The 26009-nt window shown below is 40.7% G+C and overlaps 1 protein-coding gene across 1 annotated transcript in view; it reads left to right on the top strand.

The window, feature by feature from the left end:
• The window catches only part of Dnah7 (dynein axonemal heavy chain 7), a 275064-nt gene that overhangs the window by 184765 nt on the left and 64290 nt on the right, over positions 1 to 26009 (top strand). Inside the window, exons 47-50 of the mRNA XM_032901100.1 lie at positions 9943 to 10097; positions 17376 to 17566; positions 24182 to 24315; positions 25269 to 25604. Coding sequence (XP_032756991.1) covers positions 9943 to 10097; positions 17376 to 17566; positions 24182 to 24315; positions 25269 to 25604 — 816 coding nt within the window. The remainder of the gene's footprint in view (positions 1 to 9942; positions 10098 to 17375; positions 17567 to 24181; positions 24316 to 25268; positions 25605 to 26009) is intronic.

Genomic DNA, 26009 nt, shown 5'->3' with positions numbered 1-26009 from the left:
AATTTCTTTATGAAGGCACTTAGTGCTATGAACTTTTCTCTTAGTGCTGCTTTTATTGTATCCAATAAGTTTGGGTATATTGTGCTTTCATTTCACTGAGCTCTAGAAAGTCCTTAATTTCTTTATTTCTCCCCTCATCAAGTGATCGATTTAGTTCACTGTTAGCCCCATGTGGGCTTTCTGTTGTTGTTGAAGTCCAGCCTTAATTGATGATTATCTGATAAGATACAATGTGTTATTTCCATCCTCTTGTATCTGTTGAAGTTTGCTTTCTGCCCAATTTTATGGTTAATCTTGGAGACGGGTCTGTGAGGTGCTGAGAAGACAATATATTCATTTGGTTTGGGGTGAAAGGTTCTGAAGATATCTGTTAGATTCATTGGGTTCATAACTTCTGTTAGTTTCATTGTTTCTCTGTGTATTTTTGTTTCAATGATGATAATGGGGTTTTGAAGTCCCCCACTATTATTATATGGGGTTTGATGTGTGATTTGAGCTTTAATAATGTTTCTTTTACAAATGTGGGTGCCCCTGCATTTGGGGCAAAGATGTTCAGAATTCAGATGCCATGAGAGAGAGAGAGAGAGAGAGAGAGAGAGAGAGAGAGAGAGAGAGAGAACAGCAAACAAATTTCTGAAGTGCTCTTTCCTCAGTCTTGTTTGTTCCACATTCCATTTCGCCATTTTATGCTCATCTATCTGGAAATGTGTGGATATAATAGGTCTGTCATCTCTTTTTTACTATGGAGCCCACAGTAAAATTTTTATTTCAGACATTATGTTTTTCAGTTCTAAAATCTCATTTCTCCATTTGCTTAAATCATATTCACCCTGGTTTCCTGAAGAATAGTTGTACTATGTGCTCTGGGACTGTTCCTATGTCCAGTTGTGTCTTTATTCCCCTGGGAAGCAAATGCATTCTTTGCTTACTAAGTAGCCCTTTTCTAGAACTTCTGAGTGTGAAAACCTGGGTCTTGATAAAATCCTCTGGGCAAGACTGAGTTTGGTTTTAGGAGTCAGACAAGTCAATATCTGTCTTCTAGTTGTGATGCTTTCCAGGGTTGGCTCAGACTTAAAAGGCTTTGACAGGGTTTTTAGGTCTGCTTCTGAGCCCGATTTATGTCATAGTTCTAAGCCTTTGTGTGTATGTGTGTGAGAGAGAGAGAGAGAGAGAGAGAGAGAGAGAGAGAGAGAGAGAGAGAAAGAGAGAGAAAGAGAGAGAGAGAACAGCAAACAGAGCTTTTCTTTCAAAATCTCTTTAGCAATTCATCACCATTACACTTATGGTACTTTCACAGAATGGTGATATTCTCTTATAGCAACTCTATCATTTCTTAACTACATCACCTGACTAAATTGTTAGTCCTTTGAGGGAAGGGTACAAGCTCCTGCCCCACCTGGACCCTGCCTCCAGTCTCGCCCCCATGCTTACTGGCTGATACATGGACATTTTGTCATTCTCCACTCTGAGAGAGACTCTCACCTCCACCCTACAGCTGCTATAACGTGACTTTGTTAATCCAGACAGTAAAACAGAGAAAATCCACGTTATTCACAGCCTCCTACTGGTTATTACTAAAAAAATTTGTCATTCATTGTTTCGTTTATTCACTTCTTAGAATCTAAAAGTAGTTGAAATTTGTAATTTGAACAGGTTTTTTTTTTGGGGGGGGGTGCATGCCATAAGTAATCAATCAAAGAGGCAGGATTCAATAGGCTTTCCTGGTCAGTATCACCACATATTTTTCAAATGCTGTTCAGTGAGCCAGGTTTTCTCTGCAGAGACAACCATGAAAAAATTTACATTTTTGAATAATTAAATTTTTTATTGTTTTCCAGCTATTTTTGCTGTTTTAAGTTAATATCATTAAATATAACCATATTAAAATTTATTGAATATAAAATGAAAACTAAGAATCAGCGTGTACCATCCCTCAAGGGGCTCCACAATTTAGTCAGGTGATGCAGTGAAGAAATGATAGAACTGCGGTAATAGAATGTCAGCATTCTGGGAAAGTGCCGTAAAGGTAATGAGGATGTATCGCCAGAGATTTCAAGAGAAAAGCGACCTGGAAAGGCTTTGTGGTCTACATAGCTTTTGAGCTGACCTTGAAACATGAGTAGAATTAGACGTGAAAAGATTGGGAAGAAGTATATTTTGGACAAAGAAACAGCATGAACCTGGTTATCATGGCTAAAATAACTGGGGAGGGGACAGCAGAACAATGAGGAAGTTGCTCAGCTTCTCTGGAGAAGTCTAAGTGCCACTTAATACATTTCTCCAGACTTAAAAATATTTCTAGAATGTGACAAGCTGGAAAGTTTGTACATATTTATAGTTTTATTTCTTTATAATTTACTTTCATATCCTTTCATTTTCTGAAGCATACAATTCTCTTCATATTACTTGTATCTAAGATTAAATACTAATCTTTGGTCTGATTACTTTCAATTTTGGATGACTAATTATCCAGTGGCATTCTAGATTCATATTATTATGAGTGAATTTAATACCATCCTGTTCCAATCCTATTTTCTTCCCCTCAGTCCTCTTCCATTTTCCCCTACTGCCCTTCTGCCATTCTCCATGAATTTCCTGTGCTCCCTTTTAAAATACATTGGCCACAGTTCAGGCCAGTGTTTAGTAAGCACTAAGTGCTCATTACATTTCACACAAAGCAGGAAGCTATATGGCTGCATCTCTCAAGAAGGTGGCAGATGCTGGATAACTTCTGGTTCTTCAGTTCTACACATAAATTGAGTCCCAGTGGCTGCCGGTCTTGCTTTTGGCACTTTTCAGTGGGAATAAAGTAATAGAGTTTTCCCTCGGTGTGAACCTCGGCCTTCAGAGAGTTCATTTCTGTACTTAGGAAGCTCACAATCACAGGCTTGTGGAAAATGAACAACATTAAATGTGTAATTGTTTGAAACAAAGATGGGTCCGTGGCTATAACCTACAGTGTTTGTAACTACTATGGAAGTTTGATGATAGAAAGTTAAGCTATTCATGTTTCTTTTTTTTTTTTTTTAATACCAAAAGTGGTAGTTTATTTTAGAATAAGTTATGTGTGACCATGGCCCAGGAACACAAATTCAAGTTACTACAAATACCATGTTCTAATTTAGTAACAATTCATGAAGTTTTTTTTTTTTTTTATTATTGAGTATTTCTTATATACATTTCTGAATATTATTCCCTTTCGGTTTCCGGGCAAACATCCCCCCCCCCTCCCCTTCCTTATGGGTGTTCCCCTCCCAACCCTCCCCCCATTGCTGCCCTCTTCCCAACAGTCTAGTTCACTAGGGGTTCAGTCTTAGCAGGACCCAGGGCTTCCCCCCCTTCCACTGGTGCTCTTACTAGGATATTCATTGCAACCTCGAGGTCAGAGTCCAGGGTCAGTCCATGTATAGTCTTTGGGTAGTGGCTTAGTCCCTGGAAGCTCTGGTTGGTTGGCATTGCTGTACATATGGGGTCTTGAGCTCCTTCAAGCTCTTCCAGTTCTTTCTCTGATTCCTTCAACAGGGTCCCGTTCTCAGTTCAGTGGTTTCCTGCTGGCATCGCCTCTGTATTTGCTGTATTCTGGCTGTGTCTCTCTGTCTGCACTCACATTTTGATCATCCGTCTTGAGTTTCATTTGTTCTAGGCATCTAGGGTAACTCAAGCATTTGGGCTAATAGCCACTTATCAATGAGTACATACCATGTATGTCTTTCTGTGATTGGGTTAGCTCACTCAGGATGATATTTTCCAATTCAACCATTTGCCTCACAATTTCATAAAGTCATTGTTTTTTGATAGCTGAGTAATATTCCATTGTGTAGATGTACCACATTTTCTGTATCCATTCCTCTGTTGAAGGGCATCTGGGTTCTTTTCCAGCTTCTGGCTATTATAAATAAGGCTGCGATGAACATAGTGGAGCACGTGTCTTTTTTAGATGTTGGGGCATCTTTTGGGTATATGCCCAGGAGAGGTATAGCTGGATCCTCAGGCAGTTCAATGTCCAATTTTCTGAGGAACCTCAGACTGATTTCAGAATGGTTGTAGCAGTCTAACCCCACCAACAATGGAGGAGTGTTCCCTTTCTCCACATCCTCGCCAGCATTTGCTGTCACCTGAGTTTTTGATCTTAGCCATTCTCACTGGTGTGGTGAAATCTCAGGGTTGTTTTTGATTTGCATTTCCCTTATGACTAACGATGTTGAACATTTCTTTAGGTGTTTCTCAGCCATTCGGCATTCCTCAGCTGTGAATTCTCTGTTTAGCTCTGAACCCCATTTTTTAATAGGGTTATTTGTCTCCTTGCTGTCTAACTTCTTCAGTTCTTTGTATATTTTGGATATAAGCCCTCTATCTGTTGTAGGATTGGTAAAGATCTTTTCCCAATCTGTTGGTTGCCGTTTTGTCCTAACCACAGTGTCCTTTGCCTTACAGAAGCTTTGCAGTTTTATGAGATCCCATTTGTCGATTCTTGATCTTAGAGCATAAGCCATTGGTGTTTTGTTCAGGAAATTTTTTTCAGTGCCCATGTGTTCCAGATGCTTCCTAGTTTTTCTTCTATTAGTTTGAGTGTGTCTGGTTTGATGTGGAGGTCCTTGATCCACTTGGACTTAAGCTTTGTACAGGGTGATAAGCATGGATCGATCTGCATTCTTCTACATGTTGACCTCCAGTTGAACCAGCACCATTTGCTGAAAATGCTATCTTTTTTCCATTGGATGGTTTTGTCAAAAATCAAGTGACCATAGGTGTGTGGATTCATTTCTGGGTCTTCAATTCTGTTCCATTGGTCTATCTGTCTGTCTCTGTACCAATACCATGCAGTTTTTATCACTATTGCTCTGTAATACTGCTTGAGTTCAGGGATAGTGATTCCCCCTGAAGTCCTTTTATTGTTGAGGATAGTTTTAGCTATCCTGGGTTTTTGTTATTCAGATGAATTTGCAAATTGTTCTGTCTAACTCTTTGAAGAATTGGATTGGTATTTTGATGGGGATTGCATTGAATCTGTAGATCGCTTTTTTTTGTAAAATGGCCATTTTACTATATTAATCCTGCCAATCCATGAGCATGGGAGATCTTTCCACCTTCTGAGGTCTTCTTCAATTTCTTTCTTCAGTGTCTTGAAGTTCTTATTGTACAGATCTTTTTTACTTGCTTGGTTAAAGTCACACCGAGGTATTTTATATTATTTGGGTCTATTATGAAGGGTGTCATTTCCCTAATTTCTTTCTCGGCTTGTTTCTCTTTTGTGTAGAGGAAGGCTACTGATTTATTTGAGTTAATTTTATACCCAGCCACTTTGCTGAAGTTGTTTATCAGCTTTAGTAGTTCTCTGGTGGAACTTTTGGCATCACTTAAATATACTATCATATCATCTGCAAATAGTGATATTTTGACTTCTTCTTTTCCGATCTGTATCCCCTTGATCTCCTTTTGTTGTCTGATTGCTCTGGCTAGAACTTCAAGAACTATATTGAATAAGTAGGGAGAGAGTGGGCAGCCTTGTCTAGTCCCTGATTTTAGTGGGATTGCTTCAAGTTTCTCTCCATTTAGTTTAATGTTAGCAACTGGTTTGCTGTATATGGCTTTTACTATGTTTAGGTATGGGCCTTGTATTCCTATTCTTTCCAGGACTTTTATCATGAAGGGGTGTTGAATTTTGTCAAATGCTTTCTCAGCATCTAATGAAATGATCATGTGGTTTTGTTCTTTCAGTTTGTTTATATAATGGATCACGTTGATGGTTTTCCGTATATTAAACCATCCCTGCATGCCTTGGATGAAGCCTACTTGATCATAATGGGTGATAGTTTTGATGCATTCTTGGAATCGGTTTGCAAAAATGTTATTGAATATCTCTATGTCTATATTCATAAGGGAAATTGGTTTGTAGTTCTCCTTTTTGTTGGGTCTTTGTGTGGTTTAGGCATAAGCATAATTGTGGCTTCATAGAAGGAATTGGTAGTGCTCCATCTGTTTCAATTTTGTGGAATAGTTTGGATAATATTGGTATGAGGTCTTCTATGAAGGTCTGATAAATTCTGCACTAAACCCGTCTGGACCTGGGCTCTTTTTGGTTGGGAGACCTTTAATGACTGCTTCTATTTCCTTAGGAGTTATGGGGTTGTTTAACTGGTTTATCTGTTCCTGATTTAACTTCGGTACCTGGTATCTGTCTAGGAAATTGTCCATTTCCTGTAGATTTTCAAGTTTTGTTGAATATAGGCTTTTATAGTAAGATCTGATGATTTTTTGAATTTCCTCTGAATCTGTAGTTATGTCTCCTTTTCATTTCTGATTTTGTTAATTTGGACACGCTCTCTGTGTCCTCTCGTTAGTCTGGCTAAGGGTTTATCTATCTTGTTGATTTTCTCAAAGAACCAACTTTTGGTTCTGTTGATTCTTTCTATGGTCCTTTTTGTTTCTACTTGGTTGATTTCAGCTCTGAGTTTGATTATTTCCTGCCTTCTACTCCTCCTGGGTGTATTTGCTTCTTTTTGTTCTAGAGCTTTTAGGTGTGCTGTCAAGCTGCTGACATATGCTCTTTCCTGTTTCTTTCTGCAGGCACTCAGCGCTATGAGTTTTCCTCTTAGCACAGCTTTCATTGTGTCCCATAAGTTTGGGTATGTTGTACCTTCATTTTCATTAAATTCTAAAAAGTTTTTAATTTCTTTCTTTATTTCTTCCTTGACCAGGTTATCATTGAGTAGAGCATTGTTCAGTTTCCACGTATATGTGGGCCTTCTTCCCTTATTGTTTTTTAAGACCAGCTTTAGGCCGTGGTGGTCCGATAGCACGCCTGGGATTATTTCTTTCTTTCTGTATCTTTTGAGGGCTGTTTTTTGACCAATTATATGGTCAATTTTGGAGAAAGTACCATGAGGAGCTGAGAAGAAGGTATATCCTTTTGCTTTAGGGTAGAACGTTCTATAAATATCCGTTAAGTCCATTTGGCTCATGACTTCTCTTAGTCTGTCTACGTCTCTGTTTAATTTCTGTTTCCATGATCTGTCCATTGATGAGAGTGGGGTGTTGAAATCTCCTACTATTATTATGTGAGGTGCAATGTGTGTTTTGAGCTTTAGTAAGGTTTCTTTTACGTATGTAGGTGCCCTTGTATTTGGGGCATAGATATTTAGGATTGAGAGTTCATCTTGGTGGATTTTTCCTTTGATGAATATAAAGTGTCCTTCCTTATCTTTTTTTGATGACTTTTAGTTGAAAATGATTTTATTTGATATTAGAATGGCTACTCCAGCTTGCTTCTTCTTACCATTTGCTTGGAAATTTGTTTCCCAGCCTTTCACTCTGAGGTAGTGTCTGTCTTTGTCTCTGAGGTGTGTTTCCTGTAGGCAGCAGAATGCAGGGTCCTCGTTGCGTATCCAGTTTGTTAATCTATGTCTTTTTATTGGGGAGTTGAGGCCATTGATGTTGAGAGATATTAAGGAATAGTGATTATTGCTTCCTGTTATATTCATATTTGGATGTGAGGTTGTGTTTGTGTGCTTTTCTTCTCTTTGTTTTGTTGCCAAGACGATTAGTTTCTTGCCTCTTCTTGGGTATAGCTTGCCTCCTTATGTTGGGCTTTACCATCTATTATCCTTTGTAGTGCTGGATTTGTAGAAAGATATTGTGTAAATTTGGTTTTGTCATGGAATATCTTGGTTTCTCCATCTATGTTAATTGAGAGTTTGCAGGATACAGTAGCCTGGGCTGGCATTTGTGTTCTCTTAGGGTCTGTATGACATCAGTCCAGGATCTTCTGGCCTTCATAGTTTCTGGCGAGAAGTCTGGTGTGATTCTGATAGGTCTGCCTTTATATGTTACTTGACCTTTTTCCCTTACTGCTTTTAATATTCTTTCTTTATTTTGAGCGTTTAGTGTTTTGACTATTATGTGACGGGAGGTGTTTCTTTTCTGGTCCAATCTATTTGGAGTTCTGTAGGCTTCTTGTATGCCTATGGGTATCTCTTTTTTTAGGTTAGGGAAGTTTTCTTCTATGATTTTGTTGACGATATGTACTGGTCCTTTGAGCTGGGAGTCTTCACTCTCTTCTATACCTATTATCCTTAGGTTTGATCTTCTCATTGAGTCCTGGATTTCCTGTATGTTTTGGACCAGTAGCTTTTTCCACTTTACATTATCTTTGACAGTTGAGTCAATGATTTCTATGGAATCTTCTGCTCCTGAGATTCTCTCTTCCATCTCTTGTATTCTGTTGGTGAAGCTTGTATCTACAGCTCCTTGTCTCTTCTTTTGGTTTTCTATATCCAGGGTTATTTCCATGTGTTCTTTCTTGATTGCTTCTATTTCCATTTTTAATTCCTTCAACTGTTTGTTTGTCTTTTCCTGGAATTCTTTCAGGGATTTTGCGATTCCTCTCTGTAGGCTTCTACTTGTTCTCTAAGGGAGTTCTTCACGTCTTTCTTGAAGTCCTCCAGCATCATGATCAAATCTGATTTTGAAACTAGATCTTGCTTTTCTGGTGTGTTTGGATATTCCATGTTTGTTTTGGTGGGAGAATTGGTCCGATGATGCCATGTAGTCTGGTTTCTGTTGTGTTCTCGCTTGCCTCTTCCATCAAAATCTCTAGTGTTTACTTTGTTCTGCTAATTCTGACAGTGGCTAGACTGTCCTATAAGCCTGTGTGTCAGGAGTGCTGTAGACCTGTTTTACTGTTTCTTTCAGCCAGTTATGGGGACAGAGTGTTCTGCTTTTGTGTGTGTAGTTTGTCCCTCTACAGGTCTTCAGCTGTTCCTGTGGGCCTGTGTCTTGAGTTCACCAGGCAGGTCACTTGCAGCAGAAAAGTTGGTCTTACCTGTGGTCCCGAGGCTCAAGTTAGCTCGAGGGGGGGTGCTGCCCACGGGCTCTCCGCGTGTGGCAGCACCAGGAAGATCTGCGCCGCCTCTCCGGGAGCCTCCGTGCACCAGGGTTCCAGATGGCCTCCGTGTTTTCCTCTGGAATCAGCAATGTGTAGAGAGCAGTCTCTTCTGGTTTCGCAGGCGCGTGTCTGCCTCTCTGAAGGTTTAGCTCTCCTTCCCACGGGATTTGGGTGCAGAGAACTGTTTATCCGGTCTGTTTCCTTCAGGTTCCGGCGGTGTCTCAGGCAGGGCTCCTGCCTCACCTGGGCCCTCTCCCACGGGAGCCCAGAGGCCTTATACAGTTTCCTCTTGGGCCAGGGATGTGGGCAGGGGTGGGCGGTGTTGGTGGTCTCTTCTGCTCTGCAGCCTCAGGAGTGCCCACCTGACCAGGCGGTAAGGTATCTCTCCCACGGGTTCTGGGAGCAGAGAGCTGCTGCGGGTCGGGCGCTATTCATGTTTCTTAAATCATTATAACTCTACTAAAAAGGGGGGAGGGAAAGAGAGGGATGAGGGATAAGATGTGGGAAGAGAGAGGAAGACAAAGGAGGGAGAGAGGGAGGTGGGAAGAGAGAGGGGAGAGAAGGAGATGTGTCAGGGAGAGAGAGGGAGACAGGGAGAAAGAGAGAAAACAGACTAGGAATCAAACAGAAAATGAATCAATTTTTTTCTTTCTCTTGTACAAGCATCAACACAGAAACACATAGAAGTTAAGGAAATAAACTAACCTGCTCAGGTCACAGGATTAATTGATAACAAACCCTAGGTAGAAAGTGGAGTCTCATTGTAGCATATTTTGCAAGAACTGCAAATATTATATAGCATGTAATTTAAAATTTAGAGACTGTAGTATTCCAAAAGGAGTGAAAAAAATCATTTTAACTTTGTGAAATGGACTTGACAGTTTTCCTCTCAGTTTGCTCAGACTAAAAGTGCCTACGTCAAGAACTTCATTTTTCATCACGTGGAGGAGTAAAACATTACTAACAGAGGCTAAACTTACAGTCATCTGAGACCGACTAGTGCAGTCATGCGAGACTAATTATGGTCTGACCAGAGTTATCTGTCTTCTCTGTTTCAGGAATGCAAGAAGGTGGCCTCTGATGATAGACCCTCAAGGTCAGGCTAACAAATGGATCAAGAACATGGAGAAAACCAATAGTCTTCAGCTCATTAAACTAAGTGACCCTGACTATGTGAGGACTCTGGAAAACTGTATCCAGTTTGGAACTCCTGGTATGTAGATGAGTAGCCAGGGTAAGTGTGGAAATGCTCAGACAGCCACAATTAGCACATGCTTTGTTGCTGTGTTTTGAAAAACATTTGTGCCAGGCTTGTTATTTTGTTTGTTTTGGGGTTTGGGGGGGTTGCTTGTTTGTTTGTTTGTGGCTTTTTCAAGACAGGGTTTCTTTGTGTAGCCTGGCTATCCTAGAACTCTTCAGTCCTAGAACTGTAAAGTAGGCTGGGCTTGAACTTGAAGATTCACCTTCCTTTGCCTCCTGAGTGCTGGGATTAAAGGTGTGCCCCAACCCCACCTGGTTCCTCAGATAATGACCTTGCTGAACTCTCATTACTTATTAATAATCAAATGACGACCTCTCAGACAGTGAACCTCTAGAAGACAAGGAACTTCCCTTTGTTAAAAAGTGCTGTTACGGGGCTGCCTCTAAGTCAGCTGTTTTAATTTTTGTCTCTCTGCTTTTCTTCCGTTTTCATTATTAATCTTCTACAGTTAAAAAGCCCACTTGATATTGCTACGCCAATCATACTTTGATACAGCAGTTAGCTTCATTTTCTGTTTCTTCTTGAATTATGCTACAAAAGCGCCAGGGAGATGGAGCAGAGTTTGCACTGTTATCTGGCATTCGCACTGGAAAGATTAGAAAAATGGCAAGAACTGTTTTTAATCAAGGTCTTACGCAGGCGGCATATACTTGCCAAAACAAAATGCAGCGTGCGTGCGGCCTGCACTAATGGGATCCTCTTTTAAAGCTGTGTAACTTATCAAACGTCGCCAAATAAGGACAAGCACTTACGAAACCACAGCACACGTAGCTCTAGGAGAAGTCCTCGGGTTCCTCTTGCTGAAAGCTATGTAGCTCAAAGAGACACAGCAAGCAAGCTGGCAGTCCCATGGTATCAATGTTTATTTGTTAGTAATAAGTTTGCTTTCAAGTTTCAATTATCATTTAAGGATTTTAGTGGAAGCCTGAAATGAAAAAGCTCTAATTTTAAAGCACAAACACATGGTATTTCATTCTATGCTATTTTTTGAATTTTAAACTTTTAAATTCACATTAAATTGACACATAAATGTATACCATTGCATGGTATGCCACGCAGTGTTCATGCACATACATTCTGTCAAATCTTGGAAAACATACTTATATCCTCAAACATCATTTTATTTAATTTTTTTAATTAGATATATTTCTTTATTTACATTTCAAATGTTATTCCCTTTCCTGGTTTCCTGTCCATAAGCCCCCTATCTCCTCCCCCTCCCCCTTCTTCATAAGGGTGTCTCCCCCCATCTACCCCCTCCTTACTACCACCCTCTGACATTCCCCTGCACTGGGGGTCCAACCTTGGCAGGACCAAGGGCTTCTCCTTCCACTGGTGCCCCAACAAGGCCATCCTCTGCTACATATGTAGTTGGAGCCATGGGTCAGCCCATGTATAGTCTTGGGGTAGTGGTCAAACATCATTTTATATGGTAAAAAATTCAAAGTCCTTCTAATTTTTAGAAGAATGTACAGTACATTATTTATAGTTAGCCTAATATGACATAGAACAACTTGCATGTAAGATATTAAAGGTGATTTGGAGTTACACAAAAAGGGAGCCATAATCTCTACTCTTCAAATATATTGCTTGTGTTGAAAGACCATGGGGTGGGGAAGACCCCCACTCAAATCTCAAGATGACACAACCCCCCAAGAACTCACGAGAAACCAGTCTTGATGTAATAAACAAAAGGTGTATTTGAGGAACCAGAGCTCTGGGGACGACACTTATCTCACACAGGAGACAGAGGAGTCGACCCCGAGCCCAATTAGGGGAAGGGATTTATAGGAAAATTACATAGGTAGTTGGCAAATATTCACACAAAGCAATTTCATTGGTTTGTAACTTGGCCTCAGTTCAACTCTAGGCCACCTCCTTCTGGGGTAAAAGCTGACCCTAATTCTACGTTTTCTCAGGACTGTTGAGTCAGGCCTTATTGAGGCCAGATGGTTTGTGGTGGCTATAGCCAGGCTACATCCCCAAAACATGTTATGTTATTCTTTGCTGTGAGGTGCACTTGTCCTCACAGCAGGGTCAGTGGGGGATAGTTTAAAATCTTTATTCTTTCAGTGTGATGTCAGAATCCTTCATGTATTACTGTAACAAAGACAGAAAGTGAGAACCCCTCACCCAAGGACCTGTGAACTAAGCATCTCTTAAATAAGGACCAGAGTAATATTCTGAGTAGGCCCCTTCCTTCTGGATATAGAGTCTCTGCCTTTGCCATTCAGTGTTTAGTTCAATAACTCAGTTTCCTCCCCTGCACATTAGCTGTGTAGTGTGGGGGAGAAATTGCTTATCATTTGTTGTGTAATTAGTGTCAGACGACCACTCAGTCTATGGGTTTTGTTGGTGGTGTAGCTTCTGTTGGCTTTTATCAATGCTGAGGACCACACCGGGGGCTTACTTATAATAACTTAAAACATAAATGAGAAAGCTGTAGATGATGCTCTGTGTGAATTCAGAAAAATCAGAAAGAACTTCAAGACAGAATTGTCACTTGTTCTTCAAGCAATTGAAATTATTTAATATGAATATTAAAATGTTTGGTATGATGAAAGAAAAACAATGGTGTGCCTTCCATCTGCTTGGCATTCTTGACATTTTTTCAAATCTCAGTTATAGATTTTGATGTTTAAATTCCATAATTATAGAGCAGGTAGTAGATAGTTCTAATGATTTTAAAATTATACATCCTAATCCCAGGAGAGAAAGACTGCTTTGGGTATCTTAAACCTCGTGAGATGCAACCGGAGAGAACAGAGGACTGTGGGTCACAGTGTGTAGGGCGGGGTGAGCAGCATTGCACAAACTTAAACACTGTGCACTGGGATTTAAATGGGATTCTGTGTACACTGTGTACTGGGCTTTAAATATTTTTCTCACATAAAGTTTCATCAACAAAAGTTGGGATTCCACTATAGCTCTAACCATGTCATTTATTAAGAAGGTAGGTGACATTAGAGAAAGCTCAGTGGTTTAGCTAGGACTGCATGACCCATGAGGAGAATGGGGGCCAGAACTCCCAGGTCTTCTGCCTCTGGCTAATGGGTTTTTGTTTTGTTTTGTTTTGTTTTGTTTTGTTTTGTTTTGTTTACCATGTATTCTAACATTGAACATCACAAAGAATAAAAAATTTAAATTCTCATAGAAAGGTGTCAAGCTCTAATCTGTTTATTTAACACATCAAGTAAAAGTCTGAAAACATAAATGGTTAAAGCTTCTTCTGCTTGAGAAGTTCTCTTTAGATTCTGACCTACTCAGGGTCCGAGGCATTAAGTATCTTATTATTCACAGGCAGCCTAGGTGGAGAGGCAGAGGGTTTTGCCAAGTTCATCCACCTGCCTCTGCTTCAATGGGAGCCATGTCTCCCTGTTCTTTTGTTGTATTAAGTTTTAAAAGAAGACCCACTTTTTAAAAAAAAATTTAAAAAGTTTGTTATTTAAAAAGTTTGACAACCAATGATATTGAAAATCTAGGTACACCTACATTTACTGTATCAATCAATAAAGTATACATAGCATGATACTTAGACACTGTTGAGAAAGAAGTTAATCTACACAGATCTTTGACACTCTCCATTGAAATGGTTAGAGATAGCATCTAGATCTTCCTAATTTTTCCTATCTTGACTGTCGGCATCCCCCTTCCCTGCTTTGTATCAAGTTTTGTACAGATAGGTCTGTCAGCAATGAAGTAAGTGCACTCCTGCAACTCTGATGTCTCACAGCTTTTCAGGAAAGTAGTTTGTAATGTGACTTAAAGTGCTTTAAAAAAAATTGGCTGTGCATTTGCTTCTAGGACCAGCATGAACAGAATCAGGAACAGACTTTTAGGCAAAACAACATTCGCAATGTCATTAATAATGGTGGGAAAAAATAACTTAGACCATGGAAATTAGCATATTCATTATATTCATTATTCACTATAAATATACTATGAATATACATTTTATTTAACTATAAAAATAACTGAGCAAAAAGTGAAACTGAGTTCTTAAAAGATACCTTCTATGTCTCTGTTAGTCAAGATACCAGCTGTGGAGGAATGGGTAGGGAGGTGGTTGTAAAAATTCATTCAGCCATGAGTAACCAGGGAAGGGAAGAATATGTCCACATGCATAGTGCAAACATCTTCCACTCCCTCAATCCCGAGGCCACTCTTTCCAGCTGGGATTATTCCCATTCCTTCAAGGGATACTTACCAGGTATGTGAATTCAGAATTGCCTGTGTCCGAGGTTTAAGCACTATCATGTAACACTTTAACTTAGCAAATGCACTAGGAGTTAACACTGTTACAGATCATTTGTCTCTGGATCCTTTCTAGAATGACATCAGAAGGAAATATTCTGAGATGCTAAATTTTGCTTAGAGTGACACTTATGTCTTAGAATAGAAAAATATCCAAATATAATAATATCAAAACCATACCACTGGTTAAAAGATAAGAGAACAATAATATGTTTGTTAGTTTTAATAATATAGGATAATTTTGTAATGTCATGCAAAAATAATTAGGACAAAAATTGATATTTGTTTCATCTCAACTATGTGTAGAGAAATTGATAGAAAAATTGAATTGAGAATTATTCATTAGGTAATTATGTTATATGAAGTTTTGCATCCTTTTCTATCAATTTACATATGTCAACCTTTCTTAGTTAGGGTTTTACTGCTGTGAGCAGAAACCATGACCAAGAAAAGTCTTATAAAGGACAACATTTACTTGGACCTGGCATATTGATTCAGAGGTTCAGTCCATTTTCATCAAGGTGAGAGCAGGATAGCATCTAGACAGGCATGATGCAGGCAGAGCTGAGAGTCCTACATCTTCATCTGAAGGTTGTTAGTAACTTGAATGTTACAGCTTCTTGTTTCAATGTCTGGGATCCACATATAATTTTCTAGGCTCCTCCAAAGGTCTGGCATCATTTCTGCAGCTCTGCTCTCTCTAACGCTCTTAGTTCAGGTTGATCCACTCCTCTGCTGTTCTTGGTGATCATCCCATGGTACTGGCATATCCCATACACTGGGGTCTTCCTCCACAACTAGGCTTCACAAATAGCCTCTCATAGGCTTTCTTCATGGTGCCAAGCCTCAAATCCTTTGCATGACCCCTTCAGTACTCGGCTGTCAACCACAACTGAGGGTGCAGTTCACCAATGGCCTTCCATGGCCTCTCACAGTGCCAAGTCTCAGCTGCTCTTCATGATCCCTTCATGCCTCAAAACCAATACCACCTGGGTGACTCTTACACATTACCAAGTACAGCTGCAGCACAAGGTACAACCTTGGCTATCACTGGAACACAGCTACTTTGTGCTTTCAGAAAACACTTCCCAGAAGGGTTTAACCTCAGTGATGCTTGTCTCTTCTTGATCATTACTAATCTTTTAGCTCCAGCTAACCAGCTTCAATTTTTCTAGTATTCCCTTTTGTTCTGCACTCTAGAGCCAGAGCCACATGGCCAAAGTTGCTGGGGTTGGAACATGACCCCCTTGTTCTATTACATTATCACCAGCTTTCTGTTTTCCATCTCCTTCACTGCCTAAGCTTGGCTGTCCTGGAACTTGCTCTATAGACTTTGAACTCAGAGATCTGCATGCCTGTCTCCTAAGAACTGGGATGAAAGGTGTGATCCACCAAGCCTGGATTTAAGTTTATCTTCACCTAGAACTTGCTCTGTTCTAGGCTGGCCTTGAACTCAGAGATCTCTTTGTCATTGTCTCCTGGGATTAAAGGTTTGTACTAAATTGCCTGGAGCAAACTTAGCTGGGTGGGGTCTTACTCCCTTAATTCAATTTAATATCTTTGAACACAGGATTTAGCTACATTTCACTTCCTGGTGTCCCTTTAATACTCAAAGCATTTATTTTGTATTTTTCCTTTCTTAACTTGCTCCTTTTCATCAAAATGCTTTTCATAAGAGTGAACTTTAGTAACCACACAACAGAATTTACACCACTCCGCTTTGAGACTTCCTTTTTCAAAGCAATTAGTCTAAGTTTCTTCAACTTAGCCTCAGGCAGACTCTTTGGAAAATGGAAAAAGCAGTCACATTTTCCACTCAAATACCACAAAAACAGTTTCAAGGCCACATACTGAAATTCTTCTTCAGTGAACCGTCTTGGGCCAGGTCCAAACAACTCAAATCACTTTCAGTAACAAAGTCTTTTATATTTCTACTAGGATAGCCCATTAAGCCCCATTTAAAGCATTCCATTGCTTTCCAAATCCAAAGTCCCCAAATCCACATTCTTTCAAACAAAAGAATAGTCAGGCCTATAACAGCAATACCCCACTCCTGGTACCAACTTCTGTCTTAGGGTTTTACTGCTGTGACCAGACACCATGACCAAGGCAAATCTTGTAAAGAACAACATTTAATTGGGGCTGGCTTAATGATTCAGAGGTTCAGTCTACTATCATCAAGGTGGGAACAGAGCAGCATCTAGACAGGCATGGTACAGGCAGAGCTGAGAGTTCTACATCTTTATGGGAAGGCTGCTAGTGGAAGACTGACTTCTAGGCAACTAGAATGAGAGATCTCCTGATCTCTGATCATATCGTTCTATTCAGTCAAAAGAGGACCAGGTCTTCCTAAGACAGCTGAAATTTGTCCTCTCTACTTCCTGAAACTATGTGCTGGGAAGAACAGCCACAAGAATTTAATTTGCACAATCATCCTTGGACGATTGCACAGAGCATGCCCATAGTGACACACCTACTCCAACAAGGCCACTCCTAATAGTGCCACTCCCTGGGCCAAGCATATACAAACCATCATACAACCTAAGTTATTTAATGGAGGAGAGAAAGATAAAGAAAATCTGATTAGAAGTAGTTGCCCAATTTTTTCATTATAATTTCCTGTATTTCCAGATGTTCTATGAGTTATTTTGTAATAAAAATACAGTAAATACTGAAATAGTCCCCAAAATGAATTTTCTCAGCCATCATGCCTAAATACAGTGAGTCCCAGATAGAGAACATCAAAGTATGCTGTGTGGCTAACGGGTGTAGAAGAAAGTAGAGAGGCCATGTAGTCCTACTCATGATCCTTCCCACAGGCAGCCAATGTTTTTATGACATCATTTATCTATATTCATAGAAGATGAAAGTGACCTTATAGGTAGCTACTGGAATAGAAAGAATCTGGAGAGTTGAAAGAATTGGAGCACTGGATGCTTTAGTCAGTATCTTAAGTATGATTATTTCTGCCTTTAGTGTTACTAGAAAATGTGGGAGAAGAACTGGACCCGATTCTAGAGCCTCTTCTGTTGAAGCAGACCTTCAAGCAGGGTGGGAGCACATGTATCCGGCTTGGAGACTCCACTATTGAGTATGCTCCTGACTTCCGCTTCTACATCACAACCAAGCTGAGAAACCCACACTACCTCCCAGAGACATCAGTGAAGGCCAGTAAATTTCCTAAATTTCCTTATCGCAGCTCCTGATCTCATAGCTTTCTACTCAATCAAAAGAGGACCAGGTCTTCCTAAGACAGCTGAAATTTGTCCTCTCTACTTTCTGAAATTATGTGCTGGGAAGAACAGCCACAAGAATCTAATCTGCACAGTTCTCCTTGGACGATTGCACAGGTGTCATGTGCCAATCGTCTTGCTTTGTAGTAGATGATAATATGTTCCTTGTTGGAGCTGACATTTAGAAACAGGACTCCATCCTTCCTCAGAGAAAGGCTACTCCTTTCTGATTTTTCAGAATTATTTAAAAGAATGATGTGTCTTTTTTTTTAATACTGCAAATTCCTTTAAAGGGTAAAGTTAACATGTTATGCAAAGACTGAAATGACTATACATTGATATAAGGCTGGGCTCTTAGGGTTAGGGGCTTTACCAAACTCTATTTTAATTCCCTTACTCTCATCCCTGGTTGTCACTCAATGTTTGAGAATGAGTGTAACATTTATTTACCAAATCATTCTGATCTGAGAGAAGAGAGAGAGAGAGAGAGAGAGAGAGAGAGAGGAGAGAGAGGAAGAAGAGGGAGGGAGGAGGAGAAAAGAAGAAAAGAAGAGGAGGAGGAGGAGAAAAGAAGAAGAAGAAGAAGAAGAAGAAGAAGAAGAAGAAGAAGAAGAAGAAGAAGAAGAAGAAGAAGAAGAAGAAGAAGAAGAAGAAGAAGAAGAAGAAGATCTGTCCCTGTCCAGTGTGCTCAGATCTATTTTATTGAAAATACTTAACATGGGCACCTCTGCTGAAAGGCAGATGACAGATGATGTTGGTACAATCATTCCATCCATGATAGGTGAGCATGATGCCTGCTTTTAAGGGATTCACGCTGTGCACACAGCAGTATGTACAGAGTGAGTGTAATGTGTGGGCCATGAAAGTGGGGGTGGTGGTCTCCACAGTGTGTCCTGGAACCTCAGAGTACACCCACGGACTGATGAACACAGCTGAAGCTAAGAGGTCGAGAGGAGACAGATATCTGTGTGTGACGGTCTAGCTTGGTTTTGAAATAATGAAAGTGCTGTGGCCACTGTTTTTAATTAGCTAAACACACAGTTATTTAAACACTCAAAAAACAAGCAAACAAACAAAAAACAACCCTCCCCCTAAAAACCAAACCTGCCTGGCATCTCTCTCTCTGCCTTAGGACAAAGACTAACATAGTTACAGGTGTGGATTTGAACTGCTGCTCTAACACAGATGGGGCCACGCCGTTCACCGTCTCTGTGCATCAGTCCCCTCATTTGTAAATGATCACAACAAAAGTTACTATGTCATTGAGTGAAGTAAAAACCTGAATAAGTTAGTCTCCATAAAATGCTCAGGATGAGGCCTAGTGGATTGCGTTTGTATGAATGTCAACCATTAGCATGACTGTTTAACTTTTCAGCAGAAGGAGAAAAAGAATAAAACATGAGGAAATAAAATCCCAAGTCTGTCTTAAGAAAAAATTAATAAACAGTATGGGGGAAAAAAGCCCTTTCTACTTACCAGTAAAGCACACGGCAGTCTCGCATAGAGCACAAACAGCCCTTGGTTGGATAATAACTGGTTATGACAGAAGTCGTAAGGCGCTGCGGGGAGGACACGAATCCGTGTATGGTTCAGCCCTGAAATCCCTATGATCCCCAGAGTGTTTTATTGCTCCATTATTTTAATTGCTGGGATTGATTAAATGGGGATTAGGAAGCTTGGTGAGGTAGTTACTTTCATTTACATATTTAAATATGTCTTCTCACCCCCCACATTTTAGGGTCTTTCATGTGCCTTTTGCTTTCAAAAGCACCCACGGGAGGGAGCCATGCTGCTCACATCCTTTTGAGTCTAAATGAAAATGAAATCTTGCTGCTGTGTTCGTAGGGTTTCAGATGCTTTGTGAACATGTGGCTACATTTGCAAATATCTTGGTTTCAAAGATCTGACATCATTAGGCTTGCAATGAATAGGTTTCTGTCTGAACGCCGCAAAACACAAGTTATAAACCAAGCATGCTGCCAATACAGTTTTTGCATGAAAATGAGTTGAGCCTGTAGAGGTGGCTGATCATTCAGTATTAATCTGTTAATAGGATTGGTTTTGATTTTATTCATGATAATTACCTCATCTAAACCTATGACTGCATCCATATAAACTGTACACAGTGGCACTGGATGTAGTAAAAAAATATTAAAATTCCAGCCTGGGGCTTCTTCCCCGCTTTAGACCATTTATGTTCCTGGATGAAAAACACACACAGCCTCTATATTTTAATCTGCCTTCGGCAGCACAGTAGCTGGGCGGCTGCCTCCCCTCCATGCTGTTAGAATCTTGGTTCCTATCCATAATCTGGAGTTATCACTTACTATTTACTATGTTTTATCTGGGCTGCTCTTAACTCCAATTGGCCAGCCCACATGGCCACATTTTTTTATGGCTCAGCTATCCCATGCCAGCTCTCCCTCTCCCTCCTGAACATTCTTCTTTTATTCCATGGCAACTTTTTCTTTTTCCTCCCTCCTCATGGTTCTCTCTCCTGCAAACCTGTGAAATCTGAACCCCACCTATGTCTCTTCTGCCCAGCTGTTGGCTGTCAGCATCTTTATTCACCAATCAGAATTAACTTGGGGTCAGGGTCCCAGGGGCTATGTGCAGACTCCAGGCCGTGGGGGCCATCACTTAGACCCCAATGTCCAGTACAATAGACAGTAAAAGATAAAACCTTAACAACTGGAGGCTGAGCGCTGAGAAGATGGGGGGACAGAACCATGGGCGACACGAACATGAAGCAGACATCAGGTTTGGGTGGGAGAAGTGAGTCCCCTTTCTAGGGGCACCAGAGGAAGCTGCTTTGCACTTGAGGCCTCAGTTAGCAAGTTTCCATACAAAAACAAAATGGCAGGTCCCTGCAGAGGGAATAGCCTCTTGCCAGCAAAGGCAGGGACTTGTGATGTCACCTGTAGAGCAGCCAGATCTCAGACACTGTGCTGAAAAGTGACAAAGGCGAGGTGCCGGTCCATGGCATCAGTATCGGCATATTTCCACTTGGGAGAAAAGGAAAGACAAGTCAGGCAAGACCACTAAAGGTTCTAGACAATTCAGAGATTAAAGAAAGAATAACATTGACCCTCATCTGCAAGAGAAAGAGTGGTGGCACATGCTGGGACCTAGTAGTTTGTACCTAATATAAATACTGAGTTGAACAGGACCAGAAGTCAAACTTTCAGTTTCTGTATTGGGACTTGGCATGGTATGTATCGGAGTATGCCAGCACAAAGCAGCAGTTGGTTCTCTTCCCTCTTTCCTCCCCCTTCTCCCTTCCTATGTCCTCTTTCTCTTTCTCCCTTTTATTTTCTCCTCTACGTCTTCCTCTTCCTCCTTTCTCTTTCTCTTTTATTCTTTACGGTTGAAAATATGCCATTACATATATGCATGACATTTTCCTGATCTATCCCTCTGTGGTTGGATACCTAAGTTGGTCCCATAGTTTAACTATTCTGCATAGTGCTGTATCAGTGTGCACGGTTCTCTGTCATTAGTTGACCAGGAGCCCTTAGAGTAAATACCCAGGAGTGGTATAGCCAGGTCATATGCAACAGAAGTGCAAGCAGGCATCTAACAGTCTGTAGTATGGGACTCCACCGTCATTTCATAGTGTGGATGAAAAGACAATGAACAGAAGTAGAGGAGGATGTCTTCAGAGTCTTCTGAGGTTTCAGACCCTAAGGTGTGTGGGCGACTGTTGCAGGATATTACACTGTGAACCCCGAGATTGTATTATTTACAGGAAAGTCCTGTTTTAGCTGTTGTGTTGCTCAGCCTTAGGACATACCTTTAATCTAAAAGCTTTCTGCTTGAATATTCTAAACAGGGTTAAATAAAGTCAACCACAGGTCAAAAAGCAGAGCAAACAAACAGTTGATAAAAGTGAACATAGGGTTATTAAGAAAAGAACCATGGAGAGTAAGAGGGAGGCAGGAGGATGGATAGCGAGACATACAGGAAGTAAAAAGAAGGAACATTTAGTTTGAAGGAGTCTTTCTGAGACAGTATGAGAGAGGGGTTCATTCTGGGACGTCAGCTGAGGAGGAAGGTCACTTGGGTGCTTCCTTCGCCTCTTGGAGCTGGCAGGGTTTCACCCAACATCTGGCTCTGGAGTCTTCATTGGTAAACTTGAGCAATTGAGGTTTTATTCAAAAACAACAGGCAGCACACTAGCAAATATACAAAAACCAATTAAGTGAGAATTTCAAAGGAAGCCAAGCTCAAGTAGTTATTTGTTGACTTCTAGATTATTTGGTGACCAGAACTGGACAGTTGTGTTTTACTGCCATGAATATTGGTGGGTACAGGGGACTGGGAGGAGAGGGAGCAGGTTACAGAGGGCTGAGGTGACACTGAGAGGGGACACTGTTTTCAGCAAGTGTAATTGTGAAGCATAAAGATCACTCTAGAGCTGCGGGGACTAGGAATAGTTTTCTGGAAAACATTAAATTAACATATTTATTGGGAAGTACCAAGAAAGATAATTTTAAAGATGTGTTCTATGTATGGGCGTGCACAACCACACTAGCCTCTCCACTAACTAGGTACCTGGACAGAGTGGCTATCAGCAGATAACCCGTGATGGGCACTATGAACAGGTAAATTTCCTAATGTTCTTTCTTGCAGGATAGTGGCTCATTAAGCTCATTAACAGAAAAATACTTCACACAAAGCATATCAAAGCAGTGCTCTCTCTTCCTGTCTCTCTTAAGTTTGTTTCATATGACACCTTTAAGAAACCTTAAAAGGAGAATCAGTCTAGCCTACAGTAAGAGTTGTTTCCAACCTCATTTTAACTGATTTCACTGTTAAAGAATCATCGGCCTTGCCAATCCTACATCTGATAGAGGGTTAATATCCAATATATGCAAAGAACTCAAGAAGTTAGACTCCAAAGAATCAAATAACCCTATTAAAAATGGGATACAAAGCTAAACAAAGAATTCTCAACTAAGGAATATCGAATAGCTAAGAAGCTCCTAAAGAATGTTCAACATCCTTAGTCATCAGGGAAATGCAAATCAAAACAACCCTGAGATTCCACCTCACACAGTCAGAATGGCTAAGATCAAAAACTTAGGTGACAACAAATGAGGGTGAGGATGTGAAGAAAGAGGAACACTCCTCCATTGCAAACTGATACAACCACTCTGAAAATCAGTCTGCCGGCTCCTCAGAAAATTGGACATTGAACTACCTGAGGACCCAGCTATACCACTCCTGGGCATATACCCAAAAGATGCTCCAACATATAACAAAGACACGTGCTCCATTATGCTCATAGCAGCCTTATTTATAATAGCCAGAAGCTGGAAAGAACCCAGTTGTCCTTCAACAGAGAAATGGATACAGAAAATGTGGTACATTTATACAAGGGAGTACTACTCAGCTATCAAAAACAATGACTTCATGAAATTCATGGGCAAATGGATGGAACTAGGAAATATCATCCTGAGTGAGGTAACCCAGTCACAAAGAAACACACATGGTATGCATTCACTGATTCACTGATAAGTGGATATTAGTTCAAAAGCTCGGATTACCCAAGATATAATCCACACACCACATGAAGCTCAAGAAGAAGGATGTCCAAAGTGTGGATGTTCAGTCTCTCTTAGAAGGGGGAACAAAAATATGCAAATATGCATAGGAGGAGATATGGAGACAAAGTTTGGAGCAGAGACTGAAGGCCATCCAGAGCCTGTCCTACATGGGGATCCAACCCATATATATATGTATCTTCAGCCACCAAACCCAGACAATATTGCTGATGCCAAGAAGTGAATGCTGCTTACAGGAGCCTGATATAGCTGTCTCCTGAGAGGCTCATCCAGAGCATGACAAATACAAAGGCAGATGTCACAGCCAACCATTGAACTGAGAATAGAGTCCCCATTGGAGGAGTTATAGAAAGGATTGAAGGAGCCGAAGGGGCTTGCAACCCCTTAAGAACAACAATACCAACCAACCAGAGCTCCCAGGGTCTAAACCACCATCCAAAGAGTACCCATTGACAGACCCATGGCTCCAGCTGCGTATGTAGCAGAAGATGGCCTTGTTGGGCACTAATGGGAGGAGAAGTCCTTGGTCCTGCCAAGGCTGGACCTCCCAGTGTAGGGGAATGTCAGGGTGGAGAGGCAGGAAGGGGTAGGTGAGTGGGTGGGGGAACACCCTCATAGAAGCAGGGGGAAGTGGAATGGAATAGGGGTTTATGAACGGAAAACGGGGAAAGGGCATAACATTTGAAATGCAAATAAATAAATAAAAATCTGATTTAAAAAAGGAAAAAAAAAGAATCATCAGAAATTGGAATGCATAGACTGTTATAAGCATTTGATTTCTGACTGTCACAAGCTTTTATGGGTTTTAATCCAACAGTCAGGCTTGCCTGTACTGTTGCTGGCTCTCATCTCTGTGAATTCTGTTTTCATTCATGTGACTGTCACAATGTGTGTTCAATGAATGGAACCTTCAATCGCACACACAGAAGCATTCTTAGTGGAAAAAACAGTGCATTTTCAAAATACATTCTTTCACTTATAGGTCACACTATTAAACTTCATGATAACTCCCGAGGGAATGCAGGATCAGCTTTTGGGAATTGTAGTGGCTCGGGAAAGGCCAGACCTTGAAGAAGAAAAGCAAGCCTTGATACTGCAAGGAGCTGAGAACAAAAGGTTTGGAACATCATGAAATACAGAATGATTATTTATTTTGTGGTTATAGTAAAGTACATTTAAGCATCTATTTAGTTAGATTGAATATATTATATATAATGAATATATATAGTTAGATTGAATATATATAGCTAGATTGAATATATACATTATATTATATATATAATATATATCTCAAATGGGAATTTGGTTTAAGGTTAAATTTTTGTATTTATTTACATATGTATGTGTCTCTGCGACTTTCGGGTAGAGACCAGAAAGAGATGAGCATGGCAGAGGAACCATTAGAAATGGAGTTACAGATAATTGTGAGCTTCCTGGTATGGGTGCTGGGATTTGATCCTTAGTCCTGGAAGGGCAACGAACTCTTAACTGCCGAGCTGTCTCTCCAGCCCCTCCCCCATATGGAGAAGTTTTAATGCAGGGCCTACAGAGCCTCTGCATTAATTTAGAAAACTGCACTGCTGAGTCTTTTTCTCAGACAGGGAGGAGTAGGGAGGCTTGCCACAGATGTGAGCATGAGTCTTCAGTTCCTCAGTGCTGCGCCGAAGTTTCTGGGTTCACTGTGCAACCAAAATGATCTGTTTTCTTTGGGGCATAGTATCTATGTCACATTAAACTCTCTAAACCATGTAAAAATTCAGGAAGTCAATGGAGTGGTACCTTGAGTTCCTTCTGAGCAGAGGTACTGGGTAGCAAAAGGAGATTGGCTTGCCCCATCTCCCTCGGGTTATCTCGTGAGTGATCATTAAAGGGAGCTGAGCAGGAAGGCCATGTCTTACTGACATTTCACAAGATAAGAAATTGATCTTGCAGCATCTCTTTTTCAGGTAATTGTCACGGTACGACACATTTCTTTAGCTTACACGGTCTCTGTTTCTTAGAAAAGACTGCATATTTTAAGTCATGTTTAAACCATTTTTTTTTTCTGAGAAAGCTGTACTTCATTCTAGGCAGTTAAAGGAAATAGAAGACAAGATTTTAGAAGTCCTCTCATCTTCAGAAGGCAATATATTAGAAGATGAGACTGCGATTAAGATATTATCTTCCTCCAAGGCTTTGGCTAATGAGATTTCTCAGAAGCAGGAAGTGGCTGAGGAGACGGAGAAAAAGATCGACAACACCCGCATGGGCTACCGGCCCATTGCCGTCCACTCCTCCATCCTCTTCTTCTCCATCGCTGATCTAGCCAACATCGAGCCCATGTACCAGTATTCACTGACCTGGTTTATTAACCTGTTCATCCTGTCCATTGAAAATTCGGAGAAATCAGACATCTTATCACAAAGGTGTGTAAGGGGAGTGTTAATCTTACATTAGGGGAAAGGACGGTTTTGATTATCATTTCAGAATGGCGTGGATGTCACCTCCATGGACCTTAGGGGAGACTGACTCACCATTTTCCCAGAAATAGAACAGGTGTGTGTAGCTTTAGCTGGGTTTACAGAGCTGGAGGTGAAGGGATTTTAGTCAGCTCAAGCTCTGGCAGGCCTTGCCCCTCTCTCCCATTCCCTCTGCCTTGCTGCAAACCCTTCCTCTTCCTGAAGCTGACTACCAAGGTCCAGCCGTCAAAGTATAAAGTCCAGCAGTCGAAGGCCCACTTTGGCTCACCTAATTAAATGCCCAAATAAAATTAGATATCAAACACTGGGTTTACCCCTCATCTTCATAAATCGACATTTTCTAATGCGTAC

The sequence above is a fragment of the Rattus rattus genome, chromosome 4 (assembly GCF_011064425.1).
Source record: "Rattus rattus isolate New Zealand chromosome 4, Rrattus_CSIRO_v1, whole genome shotgun sequence".
Lineage (NCBI taxonomy): Eukaryota > Metazoa > Chordata > Mammalia > Rodentia > Muridae > Rattus > Rattus rattus.
Note: the sequence above shows the minus strand (reverse complement) of the source record. Positions and strands in the feature narration are given on the sequence as shown.